Here is a 22,032-nt window from a genome sequence, read left to right on the forward strand (position 1 = left end):
GATGGGGGAGTGACATGGACAGACAACTCTTGAAAAGGCTGCCACCAAAATGATGGGAAAATGAAGGCTGGGTGAGGAGGACGCTAAGGTCCAACCAGCTGGAACAACACTAAGGTGCCAAGGTTTCTTAATTTCACAGAGGTTTGAAAAATTGTAACTTTGAAGTCCTGCTTTATTATTGGATGCTAGAGATAATGGTAGCGACAGGGTTTTTATTTCTGGAAACATAGTGGGCGATTTTGATCAAATGAAACTGTGATTTTTTTCAACTATGAACTTTTACTGCTGTTGCGAGATGTCTATCCTGAGAACAGGACACGGTTTTCTGTTCAATGGGAGTGAACCAAATTTTAGTTATATTAAGGAAACTTTCCTAATTTAGTATTCATAGATATAATATATAGTATAAAATATAGTATTCAACATCTGCTTTTTCTATTTGTCATTTAAAGAATTAAAATACTTTTAATGACAGAAGTGAGATAGTAGTATATTTTCCATGAAGTGCTAACACCACATAACTAAACATACCAAGGCATTTGGCTTTTCTGAGCTAATTTTTCAAATTCTGAGTGCTCTCTGGCCACCATGAAGGCCACCAGAACTCTCCAGCTGACTAGCCTTGTAGCCTCAGCTGTGAAATGGAAACCTGTGCGCAAGTGTGACAGGGGTGGCCTGCAGCCATGGCAGTCAGTGGAATTTATGATCTTAGTTTGGGAGAGTTACAGAGAGAAAAGGATCAGGAGTTATGGGGACCGGCGTGGGCTGCTGTCATATATTAAATGGATCTTGAAACCTTTGGAGACAAGTGGAGATGCTACAGCTCCTCAGTGTCCAGAAACATCTTCTAGATTCAGTTTCCACTGAGTAAGTTAGAGAAACTTCCAAACGAGAGGGCCCCGAAAAGCAGGTGCCAAAACAAAGGCCTGGACACGATGAGTGTATTAAATCCACCATCAGAGTCACCGGGGACAAAGTGAATGGCAGGAGGGTCCTCAACTGGAGAGTTGGAAACTCATGATGTCAGGAGACAGGGGAATTTAGAAGAAAAGGAACATGTGAGGGAGTTGGGTCATTAGTGGACCTTTTGAAAATGAGATCGGTAAAGAGTGAGAGTCAACCAGCCTGAGAATATTACAGAGGAACTGGAGAGGGAAATGGATAGGCAATGACTGTGACTGCCCTGAATACTGAATTGATCAGCTCTGATATTTTAATAAAACATTGATAGAACTACATATTGAGTGCCCCTTTATCCAAAATATCTGGTCAGAGATCTTTCAAGTTTTGTATTCTTCATACTTTACAGTATTTGGTAGTTTGAATGTAATTGGCCCCCATAATCTCATAGAGAGTGGCACTATTAGGAGGTGTGGCTTTGTTAGGTGGGTGTGTCCTTTTTGGAGGAAGTGTGTCACTGTCGGGGAGGGATTTGAGATTTCCTATGCTCAGGATACTGCCCAGTGTCTCAATCAACTTCCTGCTGCCTGCAAGACGTAGGACTCTCAGCTACTCCTCCAGCAGCATGTCTGTCTGCATGCCGCCATGCTCCCTGCCATCATGATAATGGACTGAACCTCTCAAACTATAAGTGAGCCATCCCAACTAAATGTTTTCATTTAAAAGAGTTGTGGGTTCATGATGTCTCTTCACAGTAAAGACACAGTACTTGTGTAGAATTTACTAGATGAGCACCCATATGCCAAAACCACAAATCTAAAATTTCAAAACTTTTTGAGCATCATATTAGCACTCTAAAACTTTAAGTTTGGGGTGTACATCAGATTGGGGCTACTCAATGTACACATGGGTTAGACACATGTTGTCTACTATAGCCTCCAGTGATGATGACTTGCTCTACATCTGCTCTACCACTGGGGTCATTTCTGGCTACCTGTGCCTATTAAACACTTGAAATATGGCCAGCAACACATCAAAGGAAAATACAGAACAACTTTAATTGATTAAAGTGTGTTCCTCAAACACAGCAATCAATCAATAGCAACCTCCAATTACTCAAAGTGTCTAGAGCACTGATCACTTAGTGTGAACTATTATTTTATTAGTATTGTCAGGTACATCTAATTTAGCTCACAATGGATCTAAATTCACATCTAAAGATGCTACTAGACACACATGTGTGATTAACATTGGCTTATTTAAATGTGCTAAAAGTTGCTCTGTACAGAGGAGAAACATTTGCCTATAGCTATACAGGATCATAGATAGACAAGTAAGTCACTGCTGAGATTTCCACAGCACTGAAAACTCTCAGTCAACAAGATTAAGCACTTTCCCATATCGTTCTACAATCTCTGAATAGTGATAGGACAGAGATATTTGCAGAGGAATAATAATTCTCCAAATAGCAAGTTTGTTTAATTCAGAGACGTCAACATTAGTGGACTGGCATCTGTTTTGTGTATTTGGAATTAGTTTAGTTATGAAAACAATCAAAGAAATAAATACACTGGGAAAAACAGTGGCTGTGAATTACATCCACTTCCATCGTTAGACTTGCCTTGGTCTTTTCAAAGTTGGCTTCTTCGGTCATCTGCACAGCATGCTTTACCTGTTTATAGGCACTTGTCTCTCTCTGCTGCACTTCGGCCAAGCTGCTCCGCACAGAAACTAGCGCAGATATTAAGTCATCCCTTTCTCTGTCAGCACAAAAAGAACACCCCAAATGAGAAGTGACCATGTGACCGTGCACTCAGAAGTCAGAAGAAAAGCATTTGTGTGTGTTAGAAGGACAGCTATGGAGGGCCTGGCCAGCAGGTACTAAAGCACAGCCCAGAAAATGGCCCTCTGTCCTCCCTCAGCGAGTGGCAGGCAGAGCGGCCTGAAAGACTGCGGCCTTCATGGCAGGACCACATCTGCATGTGACAATGCCCTTCTGTGGAAAGGGCTGGCACACACAGGACCACAGCATAAAGCCTCAGCAAGAGCAAACGACTTAGGAAAAGGAAGTGGACGAGCTGGGAAAAGCAGCCCATTCAGAAGATGGTGCTGCACATCAAAGGCAGCTTTGTGAACAAGGAGCGAGTGTGAAAGACGTACAACATCTGAAGAGAAACTGGGGTCTCCCTCCTTAGCGGCGGCGGGATGCAGAGGAGACGCCATGACATCTGTTCTCCTTGCTTGGACTCAATAAGCCCTCCCTTTTGCATCCTTCTCACAGGCCTCTTTTTCTTCCTTCTCTCCCGATTAAATTCTCTCTGCTGGTTCTGGACAAAACCTGCAGTCTGTCCACTTGTTCTTTTTATTTCGGTGGGGAGTATTATGGGACCCGCAAGCCCTCTGGTCACACATTTGACACTCAAGTTTAACGAAATCTTGGCCACTGGTTTTGATCCTAAGGAAGCTTCACCCACTCCCAAACAAGTCTCAGATGTCCACTAAGCTGATCATTGGGGGCAGCATTAAACAGAATACTAATTTTGAGACATGTAAAATAGTAAGGATCAATTTCACGGGTTAAATAAACTCCAGATCAAATCCTCAGGATGCTTTGGAACTTATCACTATATAAAAACCTCCAGCAGGGGGGGCTGGAGAGACAGCCGAGGTAAGAGAATTTGCTCTTCTTGAGGACCTGGGTCCAGCGCCCTCATTAAGTGGCTCACAGGCAGCTGTAAGCTCAGTTCTCAGGATCCTATGCCTTCTTCTATCTGCCACAGACACGTGCGCACATGTGGTGGAAATGCGGACAAGCTGGCACACATATATGCAAAATAAAAATAAAATGTAAAACATTACATATCCAGTGGCCAAAGAGAAAGATGAGGCGGTAACCTCTCTACACATACAAGGCTTAAACGCAAAGCCTGCTGGCCTGTACATATGCCATTGTGTGCACATCGTCACGAGGACCAGCCTTCCAATGCAGCACCAAAAGCGCTGAAATAAACGTGCACCGTTTGCACCGCCAGACTCCAAACTGTCAGAGAAGAAACAACTGGGATTAAAAAGAAAACCAACCATGAAAGAGCTGTTTAGAAGATTACAAACACTGAGTTTGAATACCCTTCCAAACTAACCAATGACTCCTTTTCACAAATCTCCTGAAGATAAGAATTTAAACTATTTGTGGTATTTGGAAAACAGCCATATTTTAAGAAACATGTAATGCCGAACACATTCATAAAAGCTCTTTTGTTAAAAAAAAATTGTTACAAATAGCATAAATTCGTGGAATTATGATGAGCTTCCCTTTAGAGCTTCCTGATTTGTTTTAAATTGATGAAAATTACTCAATTTTTATTCTAAATGTAATAAAAACAGTTAATTGTTCTGATTGAATATTATGAAGCACAATAATTATGTGGAAAAGTGGAAGACTCAAAATCAGATTAAATTATTCTAAAGTAAAAGATAAATTGAATGCAAGCAAAATAGAATTTGTACTTATTTGAGTTGCAAAAAAAAGAGTCTAACATAAAAAGGGGACTAGCTTCATAGGATACACAGTCCAAAAGGACCTATGATTCTAGAAGAAAGTCATCCTTTAATGACCACAGTCAATCTGAGACTCATAGGGTCACCTCTCTTAAGTTCCTGAGAGTTTCTGAATAGCAAAAGTTATAACTTAATGACATCTTTCATTCCCTGATTCTACAGTGTCGAAAAAAATAGCTCCCCCGCTCCAAAGAGAATGGCAAGCATCTCAGTGTGTGGAGAAGAGTTAGCAGATACCGCAAGGCCGAGGTCTAACAGATCTGCTTCTCACGGGAGACAACTTTAGTCCACTTAGGTCATTTGGGGGCATCCCCTTATCAAGAGTAGTATTTGTCCCCTAGCAGATGCTCAACCACATAAAGGACAAAATGACAAATGTATAACACCTGCAAGGTGGCTCCCTGAGGCAAAACACGGCGGTCAAGGCTGACAAGCTGAGTTTGATCCCAAGGACCTACATGGTGGAAAGAGAGAACCAACTCCTGAAAGATGTTCTCTTACCTTCCCATGTGTGCCATGGCATGCATGTGTGCTCACACAAACATATGCACACGTGCAATCAGTGTAAAATTAAAAACTTAAAATTTAAAAACTTTAGAATAGTTTAATCTGCTTTTGAGTCTATTATTTTTCCATATTTAAAAAAAAATAAAAAGCTCAAGTGTATGAATATGGAAATCCCAGCAGGAAGACTTCCAAAGTCACACCGAAAGAAAGTTCCCTCTCCGTCATGTTGTGAGATTTAAATGGAAAAGGCCAATATTACTTAAAGAGCAAAGTAAAAGTTAGTTCTTCTAGTTCAAGATGTTTCAGAATGTAAATTCATCCCCTCTTAAGCCACGGAAAATCATTAAAGATGATTTCCAAACAGATGTTTCATTAGATCATCTTTCAGGAGATGGTAACAGGAGTAACTGAACATCTGCACAGACTGGACTGACCCACTCCAGCTTCCTACCACGACCCACGGGGAGGTAATGGAGAGCCATCCAGGCAGCACAGGATGCTACACTTAGCTGCGGCTCGCCTTTGGCTGTGTTCCAGCTCTGCTCCCTCATTTACCCAACAGCGGATACTCAGGAAACAAAGAGCTCTGGGTGGCGTCCAGGCCTGTCGGTGGGAAGCCTTGTTTCCTTCCACCCCGACCTTCATCTGCCTGTCACTTTCTTAGCTGATCCCCTGTTTTTCACCCCACACTTGCCTCTTGAGTCTAATGAGACCACTGGTTATCTGTTCTTCAGAATTATGAAGCCACCATGGCAGGCGGCCAGGTGGACTAGTGGGCAGTTGCACTCCTGCTCCTGAAGCTGTGTCCAGAGGAGCAGGTCTAGTGCTAGGCCTGAGGATGTTCTCACAGAGGGACAGACACGGGTGACATCACCTTCCAAGGCAAAGTTCTGCAAGCACTTAAAAACAGCACAGGGTGTCTTGAGGAACTCGGCCAGGGAGTGTCCTGAGGAAAGGGGCTGGCCCCACAATGGTAAGTTCATACTATTCCACAGCCTGGTCAAACAGTTAGGGCAGAAAGACACCATGCAGAGCACAGCTGGAAGTCCTGGCTGGAAAGGCCTGTGCTGGCACTCACTAGTGACTGTAGCACATTAGGAGCTTACTGCAACATCAGAGCAGGGAAAACCCAGGTAAAGACCCCAACACCTTTAGCCATGGGCATAAATACACAAAGGAGCGGGTTGCTTTAAGAGATCTATGTCAACTTTATCTTGAAATACGGAGTAACTAGGAAATGTCATTGTCAGTTTTAAGCACTTTATAATAAGCATCGTTTTAATACGCATTATTACTACCGTCTTTAAGAGAAAGTCCAGAGGCTGATGAAACATTTCTTTGTTCTCCAGTTCTGGAAAGCTCCCTGCTGTAGTCTTGCAAAGCCAACTAGACAGCAGCCTGCCAAGGATCACAAAATGGACCAAAATCCCAGAACAGTGCTATGGGAAACAGTTCTCCAAAAAAAAAAAAAAGAAAAGAAAAAAAGTAACCAGGATTTCTCTGATAATTCTGAAGTAGCACCTTGATAACCTTTAAATTTTGATTATTAAGAAAAAAGAAGGAAAGAAGTTAATATTACTTTGGCTTACTTTATAACATAAAGCAGCACAAGTGGAAGGCACTTCAGATCAATTTAAATCAATTTAAAAACACAACCAATATCAACAAATATTAAGTTACTCACTACAAATCCCTATATACCCAATATAAAACACACAAATATCTGGGTGGTCGGGTCCCCATGTTAGGCCTCATCCCGTCCTTGTCTATCACACAAGTCACCCCTGAATCACACATCCAAACAGTCCTCACTGGAGGTGGAATGCGTCAGCTGACAACCAGTTTCATAAGGCATATTGCAAAAAGGCTCCAGCAAACATTTAAGGTCCAATTTTCAAATTCTGCCTAGAACCATGTAGCATGAACTGCCTTTAAATACACAAAGCTAGAAATCCAAACCTGAGACATGCTGGATGCTTTTTCAAAGTCAGCATGACACTCAGTAGGCAACACTGTACATTAATAAGACAGAAAGGTCTAAATACTAAGACTAAGGGAGCCATACAACCCAAAACTCCTAAAAATAATCAAGGAGAGACTTTCATCCTACTCCGTCACTGAAACGGAACACAAAGCACACTGCTGATGAAGCAGAGACAGGAACTAAGCAGGCTGGCACTTCCTTTCTGAGCCTGAGGTCAAACTGAAGATAGGGACAACAGAATTCATAACTGACAAGAACATAATGTCTAAATGAAAGCCAGACGCTCAATGAATGGAAACAAGGATGAAAACACGGTAGGCCTATTCGACCCTCTGTTCCCTACCTAGAAGGCTAATGTAATAGAGGGTACACCCTCATTTTATTTGCTGGGTGATTTTACTAGACTACTAGTTACTTCATTTGAAAATCACTTAATATAAAATACATTTGTTTTTTATAATATTTCCCTGTAAAATCAGTTACCCAATAGGATTAAAGACTATTTGAAACAAATCTTGAATTCTAATGGCCTTTTTATACTTTAACCTTTGTTGAATATTTGGTGTCTATTCTTTCAAATCTTTTCCTATGAATCTAGAGAAAATATGTAATATTGAAGTTGACCTAGAAAATCAAATGGCTTTGTGGTGGTGTTATCTTTAGTAGTTTTACTCACTTCGGAGTTAGTCTCACATTTGTTCACATGTGTCCTCTCCACTTCTGTATGTGTGTGAATGTGTATGTGAAAGTTTGTGTGAAATATGTGTGTGTGTGTGCATACAATTCTTACTTTTTCATATTTATTTACTGTGTGTGTGTGTGTGTGTGTGTGTGTGTGTGTGTGTGTGTTTTACACGTGCATGTGCCACAGCACACCTGTGGAGGTCAGAGGACAACTTGCAGGAGTTGGCTCTCTCCTCCCATTATGTGGGGCCAGAGACTGAACTTAGATCATCAAGCTTGGCACCAAGCAGCTTTGCTGGCTGAGCCATCTCTCCAGCACCCCATCCCTGGCAATTCTTTTTTTTTATATACTGTCCATAAATCATCACAGTTGACATAAACCACAGTTTAGTTATTCCTTTGAAGGATACTCAGGCTCTCACACCATTACAAATAACGCTACAGAAGCTTTCTTTATGCATGCTCTACTGTGAGCAGAGAGGAGCATTTCTTCACAGGAAACCATAATGCATTATTTCAATATTAACGGCGAGAGCTACATCGCCCTGTGAAGTGGCTATGCTCATTTCATAGTGCCACCAGCAGGGTGAAAATCGTTTGCTTAACCTCGGCCTCACTGCCATCACCGTGGATCACTAACCTCCACCAGTCTGATGGATTGTTTTTTTCTTGACTTGAATTTCCTTACGTACAAATTGAGCGAATATCTTTTTATATCCTGACAGCTTCCTCTCCCACACATTGCTTTCTTTACTCACAGAGCAGCTAGTCAGGGTGCCACTTCTTATTTCAAAACTGTTTGTATACTCTACTATTTGTTATACATGGCAAGTGTTTTCCCAGTCTTTTACTATAATTTCCAATATTTTATTTTAAGTAAATTAAATTAATCAATTGAAATTATTTTACAGTGCTGGGAGCTAAACCTTGGGCATGCTGGATCAGTACCACAACTCCTAGCTACATATCCAACCTTATGTTCTGTGAGACAGGATCTTCTATATAGTTTAGGCTGGCTTACACCTCTCAGTTCCTCTGCTTTAGTCTACCAAGTATTGTCATTATAGGTGTGGGCTACGATGTCCAGTGCCCATGAATTAATTTTTTAATGGATCAAGGGAATAATTGTTTTTCTGTTTATGACTTTCTCTTTGCATGCCATGCTGAGGATACAAGTTCAAGGATTTCAGTTTACCTCTAATACTTTCATGGCCTGAATTACATTTGACTCTTTATACATAATTCATTTTTGTAAAGTATTGCAGCATATTTAATTGCATATGACCCTCTGAGACTATTAAGAAGGTTAACCTTGAATCAGGAGTGGAACCAGAGATCAGCTGACTGGATTTAGCCTTAGAGAAGCTGGGAATTTGGATAGAGAAGAGGAGTGCCCACCCGAGCCAGATACTCTGATAGAACCCAGAGTGGAAGTATCAGTGCTGCTTTCGTGTGTACATGATGTATTCTAAAACTACAGAGGAAACCATGAAGTCAGCGGAGGACCAAGTGAGCAGGGTTTAGTGAGGGAGTAACTCTGAAATAGATGCTGCTTGGGCTTTTGGATTGAGCAGAGCAGAGAGGGGACAAGAGTCATCAGCACAGGAAAACACAGACTGCAAGCCAGCACTGGATGCTCTAATAAACAATAATTTTCAATTTCGACTGAATGAAATTTTACAGAAAAAAAAAAAAAGACTTCTTCCAAAGGAAACTAGAACACGAGATGCACACGGAATACTGTAGTGTTTCAGCTGGGTCAGTAGCTGGAAAAAATGCTCTTCCATAATTGCTCCCTAGTCAGCCTTCATCTGCTAAAACTGACAGCTGCATCCTTCTTGCACTAAATCAGAATATACCTTGCAATAGGCACACGAAGAAGATGTGTTGAGAGTCCGTTCTGCCTAAACCACACTGGTAAACCCAAGATACGGTGAAATCTAAGGACTTCCCATGCTACACAGTCTTGTAAAGCATAGTGTTAAGGGTAGGGTCACTGAACTGGGTGACCCGTGAAGATGATCTATTTCAGTTCTCTTACTTCAAATGAGATTTGAACTAAGAGGTAAAATGATCTGTTCAGTGATAACAGTTACCCACAGCTGGCACACCAGAGCCTAGCCATTCTTTCTTCAAGAAAAAGCCACAATAAAGGAACCATCTAAAATCTGGTTTATTTGGAGCTTAACTACATGTGACTTAGCATGGGATCAAAGGACACCATGCCTTTAGAGACATAATACTCTCCACTGGCGAAGACTCCGAAAACGATGCATACTTACTTAGTCAGTGTCTCAATGGTCTGGATGTGCACGTTGCTATGGGTCTGGGAAAGAACAGCCTCATGCTGAGCACATTTCAAACAGAGGCCACCCACACGGCTGGACGCACTAGCAGCCAGAAGAGACTCTTTATGCTTCAATCTTTCCTTGAGGTCCTCACAGTTTTTCTGATATTCAACTAAGTCTTTCCTAAAAGAAAGTGGAAAATTTCTAAGCAATGTCCAGGGAAAAGTACTTTCAAATGCAGCCTTAGAGAGAATTTTTACCGCCATGTGTCGTGTTGACATACGTATGATATGTTACTAATTCTTAGCACAATCTTGAAGCACAGAGTGACTGCTTTATTGTTCTACTACATATAAAATGCTATCAAGTAACACTAATTTTGATAATACCAGTAGCTCGTCAAACATTAAAGTCTATCTTAAGAACCCCATCCTTTTGCTCTGTCTGTAAATAGATAACCTCACTTTACCTCAGAAGCATCAGCTGAGACTCCAGAAGGTCACTCTTCGCCTCATATGTGAGTTTCAGCCTCTCCTGTGAAACAGGGCAGGAAAGCACATTTTGACCATGTCTTGGTTTCACAGGAAAATTTAAATTCTAAATAGTAACTCGAGTTTTTCTCTCTTACCCACAGGAGGAACAATGCTGTAGAGACATTTTCAATAGTTCACTCTAACACTGCTGTTCTGATTATTAGATAAATGTCAATAAAAAAAAAATCACTGGCTCCCCAAATGGTATCTGCCTACAATTTTGATTTTCTTTTAAAACTGCACATAGCAGGTCTTACCCTTAAAAGTGTGACTCTGCAGAAAATTGATAGGTTCATGAGGATAAAGCCCAAACCTCAACAGAATCCCCCACTATACACAAGCATGTTTGGCATGCAATATATACATATAACGAATCGAGGAGGCTAAAAGTTTCATGCCTACCACGATAAGCCAAATGGCCACCCTATCTGTCAGTCAGCTCCGTTATGCAATTTACCATTTAACAAGTACTTTTTCGGTGTCTACACAAAGCTGCCTCAAACCTCAGCAAGAGCTTACACTCTACAAAGAACAGAAAGGCACATGAATCTCTGTGAGATAAATGGGAGGGAAACAGAATCCAGCTAAAAGAAGTCCATCAGGCTTCCCAGAGCAGGTGTTAAGACTTGAAGTATGGTTTCCCAGACGTCGGAGGCTATGGAATCTAAAGACACCACACCATATCTTTGGGTTTCCTGACCCTAGCATCAGAAGGTAAAACGCTAAGAGAAAGAGTGGCTGGAACTTGGAGAAACAGGAAAGCTTGGGACACAGGAAGAATATAAATGTTAAGAAATTTCGTTATCCAACCCAAGTAGCTGAGGCACTGGACATACATGAGAAACTTTTTATCAGATTGAATTACATACACATCAGAATAAAGGTAAAGAATGCTTACAAAGAAGTAACTGCAAATCCATAGTAAGAGGTTAAACTGTGAGCAATGAGCACCAAAAGGCAAGTTTTTAATATAAAGAGGCATTCAAGAGTCAGGTTGAGCAACTTTTATAATTGGTTAGCTATGAGATGGGCAAAGACCCTAAAAGGAATCCAAGGTTTCTGAATTGAGCAATGAAGTGAATGCTAGTGCTAACTATTATTTCAGATCAATTACGGAGAGAAAAGGAACTCACAAAAATAATTCAAACAATGACAAAAAGGGGAGTAAACAATAGTACAACAAAAAGAACTCCAAAAGCAAGGTGGTTATGTTGAGTGCAAACCAACTGGGTGAACAATCCCGTTAATTAACAAGGGCACAGGTACCATATCATAAAACTAACAGCGGAGTGGCCGAAAGCTAAAGCCCAGCTACGTGCTTCTCGGGAAAACTCCCCTGAGATACAAACATACAGTCAGGTTAAAATAAAGGACAGGAAAGGAGAAATACCATCATTCTAATGCCCGTTCTTAAAAAGCATGACTTAGTAAAATAGAAAAATCTGTAAGATTTTTATCATGTGGGGAGTTAGGAAATGAAATATGAAAATAAGTGTCATTTATGATAGCATCCAAACCAAGTTAGGGCCAGGGATACAACTGAGCAACACAGTGCTTTGTCTAGCTGTGCATGGCCCATGCTTTGGTTCTTAGCACCTCAAAGGAAAAAAATAATGAAAACTAAGGGTGACTTAAATAAATGGAGTTGTATGTAGTTCACAAGGATGGATGAAATGGTATTAGAAGGATATTAATTTCCAAATGACACATACTCTAAAGGCAATCTAAATCAAACTCCACAATGTATGTGGAAGTGCAAGAGGCCAAAATAGTAAAGGTACTCTTTTGTACAAAGAATAATGACTTAGGAGACATGGTCTACCAGATTCAGGCTGCCACAGCCAAGACAGCAAAGTATGAGCTCAATGAAACAGATACTGAAGCAGAGCCACTCTTAACCTGTGGAAAGGGTGTGTGATACAGGGAAGGCTTCACAAGAGTATGCTCACCTTACATGTGCAAGGTCTTGGGTTGAACCCTCAACACCACAAAAACAAAATGCAGAAAGTAAACCATGAAGGCAAAAGACAACCTTTTTAATAAATAGAACTCTGATATATTGATAAATGCATGAGCGAAAAACAAAATGTGATTTGTGTGCTTCACATCACCCACCAAGATGAATTTTGGGCAGATTGTACATCTAAACGTAAAAGACACAGCTATACTCTCTGGAAAACACTTTAGGAAAATATCCTCATGTCTGGGTAGAAAGGGGCTTTTTAAAGAAGATACAGAAGGTACTATACAATGAACAAACAACGAAATCTTTGTAACAAAAGCAAGCAATTAGTTACCGAAAGGACTAAAAAGTAAACCACTTACTAAAAAGTGAGACTACAAACTTACTTTACTATACATAGTAAAATGTGTGTGTGTGTGTGTGTGTGGTGTGTGTGTGTGAAAAGCCTTATACCTGAATATACAAAGAACTCCCCCAAATCAACATATCGGATAAATGTAATAAAATAAGGAGCAGAATAACTCCAAGGTAGGAGGTTTGCAATAAACTCAAGGACAGCCTGGGGTACATAGTGAGTGCTAGACCAGCCTGGGCTACATAGAGAGACTTTATATGAAACAAACAAACATATAAAAAACAAAACTCTCAAGCAAATTCACACAAATTCATCACACAAAACTGTCAGCAGCATGTAAAGAAGGGTGTGGGATGTTAGGATCACTCCTGTGTAGTTGACAGGGTATAAACTGGTAAAGAACTGCTTGGAAGATGACCATGTTCAGTCCATGTTTAATTCACACTGAACACTGGCAGCCTAAGCCCAAGAGGTCCATCCTCAGGGACATACACATACAGATGTGTGAGGTGTACTCCCACAGGCATAATGAACGTCCTCTGCAGCAATACACCAGTATCCAGCAACACTAGACAAGTCCACTGTGGTATATTCATCCTGTGGCCCCTCAATGAAAACAGACAGGCACTTCTACCACACGCAGTAACATGAATAGAAAGACAATGGTGGGACACACATGTAATCTCAGCACTTGTGAAGCAGAGGCAGGAGGGTTGAGTTCAAAGCTAGATTTGGTACCATGGTGAGCTCAGGGCCATCCTGAGCTATATGAGACCCTGTCTTTAAAAGTCAAACTAAATTTAGAAGAAAAAGGGGAGGGCAGATAGGGAGGATGGGGGAAGAGAATAGATACAAAAGAATATACACCATTGTAAGATTCTATCTTATATACATTTTTTTAATTGGCAAGATTCAAGTACAATGTTCAGTAATGCGTTCTTGGCAAATGTTCATGAAAGTTATGGGAATGGAGAGACAGTAAATGGCAGACAGCACAAAGTCTGTGAAGCCCAAGAGTGGGAAAAAACAATCTTGACCCAGAGGATAATTACACGAGCGTTCTTTCAGAGATAGAACACTGGGCCCTAAAACTTTGTTTTGAGTACCTTAATGAATGTATCTTAAGTTGTGCCACTATTAGAAATGTTGAGGAAGAGCCTGTTGAACTGTTATGGGGTAAAGCTCACTTGCAACCTTAGAAGAGCAGGCAGAATGCACTGTCATGTGTCAAAGTGAAAATGGACAGCAAGGAACGCAGATACAAATACACTCAACCGTCTGGGAAAGTTTGGGAATAAAGGAGATAAAAATGTAGGGTCATGAAGAAGATAAATAGAAAAACAATCTTTGAGAAACCACAGACATCAGACTTCCTAAAGAAATGCCTTTCAGCAACTGCCTTGAATGTAACCAAAGAGCAATGAGAAGCATAGTCGAAGAACTAGAGAAAGCAGGGACGTTACAGAAAGGAGCAAAGAAGAACTCTAGAACAGAAAAATACAGAAACCGGTGAGATAAATCCACTGGAGGGTTCAGGAGTGAATGTGAGCAGGCAGAGCAACCCTGGGTGAGCCGCAGGGTGACTGAAATGGTCAGCTGAGGAGCAAAGGGGAAAGGTGAAGAGTGACCATGTGATCCGACAAGTCCACTTCCAGGTCTAACCTCAAGAGGCTGAAAGGAGAGGCATAAAAACAAACCCCCACACTCACCAGCTCTAGCCTCCACTTTTCAGCATCGCCAGGTGTGGCTTTGCCGGTTTCAGCATCACCGTGAGAAAATGGTCTTTTTGCAGCTTCATCCACCCTAGAATCTTCTCCTGTCTTCATCCAAGAATCCTGAATGTTTCCCTAAAATACAATGCACCATTAGTTGCAGCTGGCTTTCAACATTAAATAAAAATGCAGACTATAAATGGACTCATGATTCCTACCCATGAGGAAAATGCACATGCTGAAGTCCTAAGTCACACATCACTTTGCATGGTCGTGCTATTAGGGCTATGCTGGAAACGGGTATTACAGGGTCAAGTGCCCACATGTGCAGAGAGTAATCCAAATATCCACAGAGGAGCCTGGATGCCTGCCTATGCATTCACCATTCTCCTCAGAAGACAGACATTCTGGAAACTGATAGCTCAGTCTCAGGTTTGTCTTTCCTTTTCATATTCCACGGAGGCTAATGCAAGGCCTGAATGCCATTGTCAGTATCAAAAGAGAGAAAAATAGAGCACATGTGGCAGTAAACAGAGACATGGACCACACGTCAGGGACTGAAAAAGGAGTGGTAGGGAACAGGACTCATAGCTAAAATGTGTCACAAGCAAACAGAAATAGCCACTACTGTGTGGAAACAGAAATCCACGTCACCATAAAATTCAAGGTAAGGCAGGTTATTGTTCTTTGTTTAAAACACTACTAAATTCTGGCTCACAGTTGGTCAACTTTGATGAACCTATAACCAATTTATAATCTCTGCTTTCAACATTCAAGGAGATAAGCAACTTAAGGATCTGGGAAATGTACGTGGGTGGTAAGGACTACCATACTTCTATTAATTTAGAGCAACCAATAATCCCTGAGTCTTGGCTAAGTGCCAGAGGATACAATAGTCATAAGGAAGGAGAGGCCCCCAAACACTGACCGGCAATGTCATTGACTGCATTCTAGAGCAGTGCTGATAATCTCCTCCACATTCTCTTGCAAGCTCAGTTTAATGCAAGCATGTATACAGCACCTATTGTGTTGTTCAGACGTGTGTGTAGCACTTTCTGTGGTCAAACGTGTGTAGCACTTACTGTTTTCAGACATGTGTATAGAACCTAGTGTGTGCATACAACTGTATACCATGAATTATGTTAAAAAAAACTGTGCTAATAACTTGGAATACAAAAATAAAAATGGCAAAGCTTAGCTCCAAGGGGTTTACAGTCTAATGAAGGAAGACATACACCAAAGCAGATAATTAAGAGTTAAAAAGGGCTCCTTTCCTCCTGTGCAGTTCGGGCACTGTAGCCATCATGAATGACACAGTAACGATCCGGACCAGGAAGTTCATGACTAACCGTCTGCTTCAGAGGAAACAGATGGTTATTGATGTCCTTCACCCTGGGAAGGCTATAGTACCAAAGACTGAAATTCGGGAGAAGCTAGCCAAAATGTACAAAACCACACCAGATGTCATCCTTGAGTTTGGATTCAGGACCCACTTTGGTGGCGGCAAAACAGCTGGCTTTGGCATGATCTATGATTCTCTAGATTATGCTAAGAAGAATGAGCCCAAACACAGACTGGCAAGACACGGCCTCTATGAGAAGAAGACGACCTCCCGGGAACAGCGGAAGGAGCACGAGAACAGAATGAAGAAGGTCAGGGGCACCGCCAAGGCCAATGTTGGTGCTGGCAAAAAGTGAGTGGAGATTAGATACAGCCAAAGGAGTAGATCTGTGGTGATTTGATCTGCAGTGGTGTGCAGACAATTTCGGAGAGAACAAATAAACTGAAAGCTTGTGTGTCTGGGGAAAAAAAAAGTTAAAAAGGTAAGTTCTGGGCTAAAGGTGTGCCTGAAGAACCTAGTAAGATCAATTAGACTTCCATCTCAGCTCCCGCCCTCATACCTCACCCCAGCTTCTGCAGTAAGTTCCTTAGAAAGCCCCAGGCCAAAAGTTTGATGGTTTGATGATGATGAGCGCTCTCTCTCTCTCTCTCTCTCTCTCTCTCTCTCTCTCTCTCCCAATCTCACCTCTCTCTCCTCCCCTCCATCCCATCTAAGAACCTATAATAAACTTTTCTGTAAAACTGACCCTCTGTGATCTGTGTTACTCAATTTCTCTAATTTGCTAGACCAGGACTTGAAAGCCATTGAGTTTTCCAGGATCATAGCTCTTCAAGGCAAGAAAAGCTCAGTTGTTCACAAAGACTCTGCAATACCCCACATGAGGACTGAGCCAGAATAGAGGGGGGATGTTGAGAGGATTCAGAAATTCAAATTAGTTTTCTGGAAAAGTTTTGGTCCTGGTGTGTCATTTAGATTGGAAAACCTTCCAGAAAGAGGCCGCCTCCCAAGAAAATTTGGTGTGGGAATGCATGGTAACCGCAAGGCTGTTCATGGAACGTTCGCCATCACTATTACAGAGGTAAAGGAGAAGGTGGTGAGAGGAGGAAGCTGGACAGTCAGAGGGGTCCCAGGCTACAAGTCTGCAACCTATCCTGTAAGCAGGGCCGGCTCTCCCAAGATCTGCTTGTATTCAGAGTTGCTCTGGAATCAATGAAGAATCACAGTACTAATCTCTTCTAGAGAACTTGGCTAAAACACTTAGACTATAGATGCTGACTCATGATATAAAATATTATTATTCTTGCCTTCTGCAGATAGCTTTAAAAAGCTTGAATAGTATTTAACCAATTTTTTAAATCCTTAAAATCATTGAAAACATCTTATTTACTTATTGTCAGAAACATTAATAAAGAAAATGACTCAGAAATTTCTACTTAAAAAATCCTATCCTAGATCTTTAAGTGTCAAAATTTCTAATAAGTAACATATTTTAATATTATTATACTTTTTAAGTACAGAGAAAACTTTCCTGGAAGGGGGATTTCATGAGAATTAAAAAATGATTTTAAAAGATGAATGATGTATATTTTAAATAGTTTTACAGTTTTCTTAAAAAATAATTTACTTTTATTTTACGTACATTGGGTTTTTGCCTGTATCTATGTCTATGTAAACATCTCAGATCCTCTGGAATTAGAGTTACAGACAGTTGTAAGCTGTCATGTGGGTTCTGGGAATTGAACCTGGGTCCTCTGGAAGAGCAGCCAGTGCTCTTAACTGCTGAGCCATCTCTCCAGCCCTGCATAGTTTTAGTTAAAAAAATATCATCACCATTCTTCTATAATATCTAGGTCATCAACTAGGCCAAAAGTTCCAAGGCTTGTTGGCTAGCCTCCAAGTACAGAGATATAATGGAGAACAGAGACGATTTCTTCTCTGGGTGGAACCTCGCATCAATACAGTCTCATTCACTATGAGCATCTCTCACTACTTAATGCAGACAGGCAGCATAATATGAGGCTAAGTAAATGAGTTCAGGATCCAGACAGTCCTGGGCTCTAGTCCTTGCTTTACCATTTTACAGCTCTGTGACAGTACACCAGTTACTTAGGTTACTTAACTACTATGTATTTTAACTTTCTCCTTGGAAAAATACAAATAATAATACCTGCCTTATATGGTTATTGTGAAACTGAACTAACACAAGATAAATAATAGGCTTGATACAGTGCCTGACAAACCCGTGCAGTCTCGACAAATGATAGTTATTACACATCAATGTTTCAGTTATTCAAAAAGAGGACATCACACAACACCGGGAAATCTAAGTTCAAATTAACCAATAGCATTGCTGAGACTTGGTATGAACATTTGAGTCACTAAAAAAAGCCCACTTTTCCTTAGAAAAAATATCTGTCACCTACTGACACTTAAGATCTCCTACAAAGTTTTATTCATCTTAACTGGAATACGGTATGCATCGGTGACACCTGTTTACCTACCCAAGGAAAAAGCAGGGGCAACTGTTCTGTAAGAGTGGGCACCACAGAAGGCTATGTGGGTCAGCTGGCATACCTACACAAGTCATTTCAATCTTTTCATCACTTTTCCTTTCATGTGAAGGAGGAAGATCGACAATGCAACCTCTCTGGAACCTTGTTTATTCTAATATTATGACTAGTCTTCTTTTGGCAAATACTCCTTGCTCAGACTGCAAGGCAGATGTGTGTGCCCATCACTTCCCTCACCAGGCATTGCTCACTTCTCCTGGCTTCTTAGTCACTTGTCTGCCTGATTTCCTCTCTCACTTCACTTCCTCTTCTCCCACTTCTTTGCCACTGTATAAATATTGAAGACCATGAATAATTGACTCACAGCTAAGTGATTATATAGTTATAAGAAAGCACAAGACTATTTTTTAAATGGGCTATTCCTTTTTATAGGTCGCTATCCTTTTCAATTTGACATTCAAATTATAAGCACTAAGATGGAATTTTTAACCACCAATTTTTAACTATATAAAGCTTCAAAATAATTACGTATCAATGGGTAAGTAACTTGTCACAAATGTAAATGGAAACAAATGTAAACACTAATCATCAGTCCACTGGTGAGTTTTCAAAGTTAACACAATCAGCTGCTGATCTCAACAGCAAATTCTTACACACACGACTCAAGGATCAGAAATGAAATGCTGGGTCAGACTGGAGCAAGAAAGCTTCAAAACAAAAATCAGAGAATATATAAGTACATCATCAAGACTCTCACATATTCTTCTTAATAGAACTGATTCACTAATGACAACTAAAGAAAAAAGAAAAGAAAAGAAAAAGAAACCCACCAAAGTCCATGACAAAGTAAGCTGCAACCATCAAGCACTGAAACTTTCCCATGGAAGGCAGAATTTGTCTCACAAAGAACAGGCTATGATCAGCTGTGTCCCATGGTAAAAGCATGGTAAAACACTTCTAATACAAAAGTATCTGTGATAAGTAATAATAAGATATTAAATTTAAACACAATTTAAATGTAATTCCAAGAGCTTTGTGTCAAAGAATTCTAAAGATAACTTCACCCACTCTTCTTCAAAGTTCAGCCACTGATACTAGAATCATGTAGGCAACTTGAAACTGATGATCCTAGGACCCAACCAGACCAGGAAAATCAGACTCTTGGGAAATGGAACCCAACATCTCCTACTATAGACCCTGATGTGGGTAAAGCTTCTCATATTACCAATAGAAGAGCTAATTATCCTCAAGGTTAAGCCATACAAGGCTTATTAAACTACCTACTAAATACTATGAGAAACTCAAACTTATGGACCACAGAAGAACAATCTCGAATCTCAGGTTTACAGAACTTTGCTCTTTCACTACACAATGCTGCTCATCATACTAAGATCTTAGAGCTCAAGAAAAGCTTAAGAAGGTCAACAGAGCCGGGTTTCTAGTTTTAGCACAGTTCCTACTATATAACACATTCTATGCTTGCAGGTCCCTCTCTCCATATGGAAAAGGTACAAGAGCACGCTCAGAGGAGAAACTGGAGGGACCTCCAGGCACCTGCTCTGTCACTTGCAGATCCACTCCACCACAGTTGATTCTAACTTTTGTGGCACCATGCAAATGCGAGCATGGCTCTCTCACCAAACTACAAAGAGATGGACCCAGTAATTCCAACCTGTGCAGAATAGCTACGGATGTAATCCAACACAAAATCAACCGTAAGTTTTTGTTTTGTTTTGTTTCTTTTTCTTTGTAACTCAGCTTCACAGTTTTTGAGTATGAACTTTGTAGATGACAATATTATATCAAAAGGTTGGACAAAGTTGAAAAACTGAAATAAAGGGAAGGAAGAAACATTCAAAAAAAGATTATGGTAATAAACACCACTCACAGATGCATCCAGGAGTGTTTGCTCCCTCAGTGTCTCCTCCTGCCTTTGAGATTTCAGTTCTTGCTGGAGCCTTTCATTCTCGAGCACAACCACTTGCACCCTATTTTTCATTCCAGATAATTCATCCTATAAAAGGCAGAAATCAAAATACATTAAAGCATTTTAAGCAATATTTACATTTATTAATTACTATGGAATCCAGCATGAAATAAACTATGGAAGACTTATACTATCAGTTTCCTGACATACAACAATTTATTAAGGCAAAAAAGGAACTCAACATTAGGGAATATTATCAAGTATTTGGGTTACTTGATGGACAGTTGAAGGCCTGCTGATGGCCATATCACAAATGTATTCTTTTTCTGGAAGTTTGTTTCTTCAAGAAATCGAGGCCAGAGAAAAGTCTTATTTAAAATGGTTATCTAAGAGATTTTTTTTTAAATGAAGCAGACTGCTGAAAAGTAAGTAAATGACTATCAGTCATTTGCCAATAACGTCTGAGGACTCAATGGAAGGAAAGACAAAGACATAGAAAAGTGCAGTGTCTATGAACCAGTGCCCAGAGGAACCACAAATGAAGCAGGCTGCTCTAAAGTTTGAGCATTCTTATCTTAAGTACATCACTGGCCTAGCAGTGTGTAATATAAGGAATTAGGGAAGTCACAACTTGAATAGCTACTAAGTAGCACCTCACTTTCTGAAAACAAAGATCTCAAATATATGAATGCTTAACCTAATATTCATTACTACTATCACCAAAAGCTATTATGCAATATGCAGATTTCTTTTACCTTCTTTAGGGGGGAAAAAGCAAACCTGTAATTAAATGTTGTAATTTGAACAATAGTTTCAAAAGTCCAGTTTTCAGTCTGACATGTAATTGAGCTTGAAGGATATCAACTCAATCTCTCTAATAAAAAAGTTGAGCAATCTGAAAATCAATTCTTAAGTCACAGAGAGAGCTGTTCCTCCAAATTGGAGAAAACAAGCTTAGAATTGCAATACCTGAACAGAAACCCCTAAGAAACCTCTGCAGAAGCCAGTACTTATGAAGGAAAATCCAAATTATAATTGATTAATGGTTCAAAGCTCAGTGTGGATCAGTTTAAGATTTAAAAACTCTAGGGAGATCAAGGCCCCCCTCAGAGTTTTAATTCCATGACTACCAAGTTCTCAAAGTAAAGACTAGAAATAAATCTACATGCCAGGAAGGGGCAAAGCAGCATTTCAAAACTATGCCCAGGAGCCTGTGTTCTCTGTATCAAGGCCTGTCTTGGGTGAAAACACTTTCAAAGACATATAGACATTGGTTTTATAAAAGCCTAAAGGGAGTGGGATAATAAACACACACACAACCCTAGTCCCCTCTACTGGCTCCCTCCAGGTCACTCACTCAGTGAAACGGGAAAGGGACTCAAGGATTAGACAGCACCTTGCCCCCTCTGTGCTTTACCATGCCAACGGGGCTCCCATAACACAGCGGAGAAATTCAACCTACAGAACTTAAGGATTCTCTAGAGAAACTTGAAGAGAGCCGAGGAGACAATTCCAAGAACACAGAAGAAATGTTAGCCTGATGTTTATAGTAAAAGCAAACTGTAAAAAACAGCCTAACTTCTAGTCATAAAAACAAGGCCTCCCAGTAAAGGCTTATTGTTTAGTTAGGCCTCTGCTGTGTGGGAAATATCAGAAGCAACTTGTGGGAGGAAAGGGTTTATTTAGCTTGCACGTCCTGATTACATCCATCAGTGAAGAAGTCAGGGTAGGAACTCCAAGCAGGAACTTGGAAGCAGGAGCTAGAGCAG

At 40.5% G+C, this 22,032-nt stretch overlaps 2 protein-coding genes across 2 annotated transcripts in view; one reads left to right on the top strand and one right to left on the bottom strand.

Moving 5' to 3' along the window:
• Sdccag8 (SHH signaling and ciliogenesis regulator SDCCAG8) overlaps positions 1–22,032 on the bottom strand; it is a 200,284-nt gene that overhangs the window by 162,148 nt on the left and 16,104 nt on the right. The window contains exons 5-9 of the mRNA XM_059280536.1: positions 20,225–20,350; positions 14,482–14,619; positions 10,391–10,455; positions 9,916–10,104; positions 2,522–2,660 (exon numbers count right to left, since the gene is read on the bottom strand). Of these exons, the coding sequence (XP_059136519.1) occupies positions 2,522–2,660; positions 9,916–10,104; positions 10,391–10,455; positions 14,482–14,619; positions 20,225–20,350 (657 nt within the window). The remainder of the gene's footprint in view (positions 1–2,521; positions 2,661–9,915; positions 10,105–10,390; positions 10,456–14,481; positions 14,620–20,224; positions 20,351–22,032) is intronic.
• Positions 15,761–16,229, top strand: LOC131925239 (small ribosomal subunit protein eS24-like). The gene has a single exon (XM_059280535.1). The coding sequence runs from the start codon at positions 15,789–15,791 to the stop codon at positions 16,179–16,181; it is 393 nt and encodes a 130-aa protein (XP_059136518.1). The 5' UTR covers positions 15,761–15,788; the 3' UTR covers positions 16,182–16,229.

Source organism: Peromyscus eremicus, chromosome 15 (genome assembly GCF_949786415.1).
Source record: "Peromyscus eremicus chromosome 15, PerEre_H2_v1, whole genome shotgun sequence".
Classification (NCBI taxonomy): Eukaryota; Metazoa; Chordata; class Mammalia; order Rodentia; family Cricetidae; genus Peromyscus; species Peromyscus eremicus.